Source organism: Rutidosis leptorrhynchoides, chromosome 2, assembly GCF_046630445.1.
Source record: "Rutidosis leptorrhynchoides isolate AG116_Rl617_1_P2 chromosome 2, CSIRO_AGI_Rlap_v1, whole genome shotgun sequence".
Taxonomy (NCBI): domain Eukaryota; kingdom Viridiplantae; phylum Streptophyta; class Magnoliopsida; order Asterales; family Asteraceae; genus Rutidosis; species Rutidosis leptorrhynchoides.
The window spans coordinates 162625732-162632426 of record NC_092334.1 but is presented as its reverse complement, the minus strand read 5'-3'; the positions used below and the strand labels follow the sequence as shown (position 1 = coordinate 162632426).

Below are 6695 nucleotides of genomic sequence, written 5' to 3'. Positions count from 1 at the left end.
TTTACCCTGTACCATTATACAACAATTTACTTGTATAATTACATTTAATCATAAACCTACATATACGTACAACACAATCAAAACGGTAACAAATACGCACTGAAGAGTAGGAACAAAGCTACAAAAATTGTTCGTATAATCTATTGACTGTGAACAGTAGAAAACATTAGTGAATTTTAACATGGAAATTAGAAAGTATACTTCAATAACTTACCACACGTTTCACACTGTAAAACAAAATTGACTCACATGTTTTCGCACCATGAATTGCTTTTCTTCTGCATTTCTTACACGCGATACACAACCAATCACCATCAGGAAGAGGTGAGATAATTGTTGAACGTACATAGATGCCAACCTGTTGTTTGTTATTGAAAACAAAAAAAAATTGGGACAATTACATTAATAATTTGAAAATAAATAAAGAAAAAGGGTTGTAAAAAATTCTAATTGTTTTACAAAGAAATTTGGCCAATGCAGGTCTCGAACCTGCGACCTCCGCGTTATTAGCACGACGCTCTAACCAGCTGAGCTAATAGGCCTGTATGTTTACTGCTGACTAAACACCATTTATAAATGATAAAGCTTTTCACTTAAATCTGTGATTTAAGGGTTTATTTACTTTATTCGATTCGACACTAGCCAGATAGTAAACGCACAGCACCTGTTATCAGATTGTGTGTGAAAAAAATGGGGAAATCGGCGACGACCAAAGATGACGCACAAGCTCTATTTCACTCTCTCCGATCTGCTTATTCCGCTACTCCTACTAATCTCAAGGTTCACCCTTTCTTCCTCTCCATCTAATCAATTAAATTTGTGAATTTTATCATAATTATGTTTATGATATGTATATGCCCTAATTATGTAAATTGATTTACTACTTTTTTCCTGGATTTCGTCCAGATCATAGATCTGTACGTCGTGTTCGCTGTGTCCACCGCTCTAATTCAGGTATTCTTATTTTGTTTTACTGTTATCCAATCCAATTACCTAAGATCGATTTCTACATTTGTGTTAAATAGAATTTGATTCATTGTAAATGAAGATTTTTTATTTATTTATTTTGATTATATGGTCAACATATTTGATAATTAAAATTTGACTTTAGCTGTGTTAATAACTATAGTCACATTAGTGCATCTCTATCAGTGGTTCTTATTCACCTGAATGTGATTTTAAGCGTACATTATAGATTTTTTAATGTGGTTATAATCTATATATTATGAAAGGCCTTTAAGTGAGTTTATAGTTACTTTTGGTGGCCTTTGCTTTAATTGGTTGTTGAAGTTATTAGTAATTTGTTCAATTTTGCTAAATCATGATGTAAATCGGCTCTGTTCGTAATATGTAATTTCGAAGTCTACTGACATCTTATACAGATACCATCGGTACATAGTAAATTAGTAATTACTCTTGATTCACCTAATTACCAGAATTGCAAATGTGATAACCGTGTATTCGGTTTGATTTTATCCATCTCTTAACTAAATAGTGATGATATTTCCACAGTAAAATCAAGTTGCAATCAGGTGCCCTATTCACAGCTGTGTTTATATTAATAATAACAACGCATTATTATTTATACTTCTATTAGGGGAAACACAAAAACAAATGTGAAAACATCTTCATTTGCCTTTTCTCACATTCTTTCTATTTAAGTGAAACTCAAAACGATGCTTAAATTGATTTGTTTATTTCCAGGTGGTTTATATGGCAATAGTTGGATCGTTCCCATTCAACTCTTTTCTCTCGGGTGTGCTTTCTTGTGTAGGGACAGCTGTCCTCGCTGGTAAGCTATATATAATTTTATTTATCATGGATGGATGTTTTCCAATGTTAGTTAAACTTATTGTTTTGGCCACTCACTATCTTATCATTGCACTACAGTTTGTCTTCGTATTCAAGTCAACAAAGAAAACAAGGAATTCAAGGTATCTTTGTTGTTGTTGCATAAAAGCAAGGTTGCAAAAGACGCGAGACGGGGTCGAGACGGTCGGGTCCTAAAAGGGTCGAGACGGGGTCGAGACGGAGGTCTAGACGGATGTTGACTAACGTTGACTTTTAAATAAAAATGTTATATATTATATATATATTGTACATTACATTATTCCAAACATAAGCATTTCACACATGTTTAAATACTTCAACATTTCAAACATAAAAAAAGAAGCCCTAAGTAATAGCACAACGTTTAATATTAAAAAAAAAAAAAAAAAAACTTGAAAAAAATCAAAAAAACCCGTTTTTCCCCGTCTCAGACCGTGTTTGACCGTCTTTTGACCGTTTTTTGGACGATTTCCGTTTTTTCAAACGTTTTATGTATAAACGGGACGGGGCACTCCAAAATCCGTCTACACCCCAGTCTACACCCCCGTTTTTTCCGTTTTTTTACAACACTGCATAAAAGTATGAAAATAATGTAACATTCCATTAACTTATTGTCACTAGAAATGCAGTAATGTAACATACAGATGGCAAAATGGGCAGTTAGGGTTGGTTGGTTTAATGGGTCGAACCATGTAGGCTGGGTCAACCCTTATACACATTTTTTCCTTTATTTTCTTGAACATTCAAATTAATCATATTTTAGATTTTAGATAAACACTTTGGTGATTTTGGTAATTTGGCCTTTCTAAAGCCTATTACGTGTTAGCAAAGTTTGAAAGTTTAGCCATTTGACCTATTTGTGGTAGAGTATATAACCCAATTTGACCTGTTCAGCTACCAATGGGTTGAAATCACCATCCGAAACCACATGTTATGTGTGTGTGTGTGTAACTTCTGCTTCCATCTCTAAACACGCAACGTTTATTTGTTGATTTTTGTAGGATTTACCTCCAGAGCGTGCTTTTGCGGATTTTGTTCTATGCAATTTGGTTCTGCATTTGGTGATTATGAATTTCCTTGGATAAGATGTGTGTTTACACAGATATGTTATATGGATGCATTCAGATGAGGAAGAAGTAGTAATAGATGTACCGGGTTTTGCCTTGTAATGCTGAAACTTGAATTCTGTACTGGGCAATAGGATAATTATATTGAACCTTTTTCAATTTTAATAAAAGAATTGGTTACTTATTTACAATGATCTACATTTCTTTGGTTCATTTGATATCTTCTTTCCGATAATGTGAAGATATAATTCGAATAATGTTTAAACAAGCTGGATATACTTAAATCTGTTGGTAACTCATGGTTTTGATATCATAAGTCTTAGAAGATGTGACGTACGAACGACCTCTATTTTGATTATGCTTGGTCACTGTGATGATTGAGCAGATAAATGAGAGAATGATTAACTGGTGGTGGTAACAAATCTTTTAATTAACCAAGTAAACTTAACCCGTAGTTTGAATGCTACATGCATACAAGTTACAACCATAACAATACGAGCATGAACTTTGATGACTATACTTCTCGATATTTTTCTTAGAAGGATTTGAACTTGAAACCAACAAGGAACTCAGAGCCTCAACTACTGAGCTATCTTGTGATGATTTATACTTATCGTTAATTTTTTATTTTAGGCGAAAAATGATAATTAGATAAATATAATGGATCCGAAGATCAACAAGTACAAATTGATACAAATAGAATAAGAAACTAGCATATTCAACAAACACAACAAGTATGAGAACTAATAAACTAGCTAACTGAAACAAAACCTAACAACCCATAGGGTGGATAAATAGAAAATGAAGTTAAGCAAGCGGACCTCGAAGTGTTGGCGGTCAATTTCCAAGCCATTACCTTCATTGAGTGGAATAAAAATTTGACCCATTGAATGGAATAAAAATTTGACCCATCAACTGAGCAAAGGTTTCCCATAACTCCTCTTGACACACAAGGAGAAAGAGTTTACTATGGTCTATGGAATCTCAACCCCTAAAAACTCTTGAATTTTATTAGTAATTAACTTCTCATTGGTGCTGTTGGGAAAAGGCTACCCTAGATCCCGACGTATCTGCCAGACCAAAACGATTTCCAACAAAGCACAATGGAACGTCGGGAGAACGCCGAACACCGTCGTATTCGCATAAAATCAGAAAAATGATGGACAAGCCGCAACACAGAGAATCCCAACTGCAAAAAAAAAAAAAAAACGGTCCCGTCGCCAGAGCTCAAACCATATATCGAACAAGGAGATTGTTGTCTGGTACAAACAGAAAGCACAACAGAAAACGAAGCTGACGCGACAAAACCACAGTCGCAAGCATGAAAACTGACAATCATGTAAACCCTAGTGACGACGCCACCTTTAGTAGATAACCACCCTCTATACAAGTTTTGACTATAATATAATATAATATAATATAATATAATATAATAGAGTACGGTATGGTATAGTATAATATTGTACACTGAAATACCACGTGCCATGAAAATGTTCCCTATTTTTTTCCCGCGCAAACACACACACATATATATTTAGATCGAAACAATCCGACAAATTACAAATGAGGAGATCTGATGACCTGAAGTGACAAACATTAAACCTTATATGAATGTAGAAAATTGAAAAGTAACAACACCATTAAAAAATGAAAGATAATCATACGCAACTAGAAACAACAAATCTGAAATCCTATCAAGATTTTGAAGAAACCCGAACATCAATCTCCATTCCAACCAAGAACGTCAAAACACCATTATACTGCCAATCAAACATGGGACACACAAACTCATCAATGCCGAAAGAGCATACTTTCGATACAAGGTCTTCAACACTACTTTTCGGAACTAGAAACCAATAACCACCTCAACTGTCATTGTTGTTCAAACACCCATAGCAACTCCCGATCTCCTCTCAGCTATGACTTTTGATACCGCCAGAATCAAACATTTGAATCACCTCTGTGACGCCCCGTACAAAACCATCGTGTACGAATCATCAACAACAGGATCATTACAAGGTTAAGTACTATATGCGTTTTCAAAAAGAGTTTGCATTCATTAATAAAGTGATGTCTAAACCAACATCGAATGTTTTACAATCCAAAAGCATGCTTCACTAAGTAGAAGCAAATAATAAGTGTATGTGACCACAACGGTCGTTACAAGTCATAGTTCAAAAGTACTAATGTTTGAATGCAAAATAAAGTAGTTCATGCAATAACAACTCTAAGCAGTGGGTGTCTACAGCACGACTAGTACACAGCGGAAGCTAACCTCAAGCACCTGAGAAAAACATGCTTTAAAACGTCAACACAAAGGTTGGTGAGCTATAGTTTAAGTATAACAGTAATGTAAGGTAGGCCACGAGATTTCAGTGCTACAAAGAGCGTTTCAAAATAGTATGATAAAGTATATGTTAACCGTGGGCACTTGGTAACTAACTTAACGTTTATACCCCCTGAAAGTACACTTGGCAAGTGCGTATGTCTACGAAGTATTAAACACTCGTTAAATGCTAGCGCTACTAGCCCGAGTGGGGATGTCAAACCCTATGGATCCATATCTAAGATTCGCGTTCACGGTTCAAAAACCAATGATTAAACGTTACCGAGCTAAAGGGAATGTTTCTGCCGTTGTATAACCCACACATATATAAGTTTAAGTACTCGTGCCTAGTATGTAAAACATAAAATCCGCATGTATTCTCAGTTCCCAAAATAAGTTAAAGTAAAAAGGGAATGCTATAACTCACAATGATAAAGTAGCGGTAAAGTCGAATCGGGAAAAGTGTGCAAGTAATCGGTCCGAAAGTCCTCAACCTAAGTCAAATAGTACTAAATCAGTAAATCGTCCGAATAGGTTTAAAAGTATGTAAATAAGGTCTTAAAGGTCATCATCAGTCATCATCAAACAAAAGGCGTAAAGTAGGTTTCGTTTATGAAAGTAGTTTAAAACAAAGGCTGATTTCGATCAGTCACCACGGTCTCTACCCTTACTGAATTAAGGTGAGACCAGTGGCCATGTCTCCGTATATGAGTCCTTTAAGTTTGGTAAAATGTACAGAAGAAACTCGTCTTCGTTTGACCGTGGCGACGGTCTAAGTGCGAGTAGGTCAGAAATTCCTGCACAACGTTAAAGGACATAGTGACGATCGGAGGGCCATAAATCCTAAACCGTAACTCGGATTAAGACGAGTCCTATATGAAAAGTTATCTACTCGAACAGAGCTATTTGAAAATCAAGGTTATAGCAGCGCAGGTTTACTGGTCTGTTACAGACACAGCAGAACAGTAGGCTGTAAACAGAAACAGAAAGATAAATGGGTTCCGGTGGGTTTTGGTGCTTGATGTTCATCATGGTTCTCATCCTTGATGCATATGGCTTCAAGTGTACAACTCATTGATGTGTTTACATCATCTTTACCATGGTTTGACCATCATAACCCAAGTGCAAGTCTAAGACATGAAGCACAACTCACTTAAGTGTTGCAAGTGTTTTGATGAATCAAAGTTTCATCAAAGTCTTAGATTTAGCACATACATGAAATGTAAAAGTAATACTAACTAAGTTTTGACAATTATGACACAAGTGTGAGTCTAAGACATGTAGATCAACTCACTTATGAGTTGTATGAAGTTGATGAACCAAAGTTACATCAAGGTCTTAGATCTAACACTTACATGAACTTTAAAAGTAAAAACAAGTTACAAACTTGAAGTAAACTTATGAAATCAAGATCTTGAGTTGTAGAACATAGTTCTTAGTTTGATCTTGAAGATCCAAGACTCAAAAGTCTA

The 6695-nt window shown here is 35.3% G+C and overlaps 1 protein-coding gene and 1 non-coding gene across 2 annotated transcripts; one reads left to right on the top strand and one right to left on the bottom strand.

Moving 5' to 3' along the window:
- Positions 1 to 468: 468 nt before the first annotated feature.
- On the bottom strand, positions 469 to 542 carry TRNAI-AAU (transfer RNA isoleucine (anticodon AAU)). Its single transcript has one exon. It is a non-coding gene; the product is annotated as a tRNA-Ile (tRNA).
- A 105-nt stretch (positions 543 to 647) lies between these two features.
- On the top strand, positions 648 to 3110 carry LOC139891546 (dolichyl-diphosphooligosaccharide--protein glycosyltransferase subunit DAD1). The gene is made up of 5 exons (XM_071874521.1): positions 648 to 780; positions 907 to 954; positions 1705 to 1792; positions 1891 to 1934; positions 2832 to 3110. Exons 1-5 carry the CDS (start codon positions 691 to 693, stop codon positions 2913 to 2915), a joined length of 354 nt encoding a protein of 117 aa, XP_071730622.1. The 5' UTR covers positions 648 to 690; the 3' UTR covers positions 2916 to 3110.
- Positions 3111 to 6695: the final 3585 nt, after the last annotated feature.

Coding starts and splice junctions, on each gene's coding strand:
- LOC139891546 (XM_071874521.1), top strand. CDS start 691: ATGGGGAAATCGGCGACGACCAAAGATGACGCACAAGCTCTATTTCAC. Junction 781..906: donor CTACTCCTACTAATCTCAAG/GTTCACCCTTTC, acceptor GATTTCGTCCAG/ATCATAGATCTGTACGTCGT. Junction 955..1,704: donor TGTCCACCGCTCTAATTCAG/GTATTCTTATTT, acceptor GTTTATTTCCAG/GTGGTTTATATGGCAATAGT.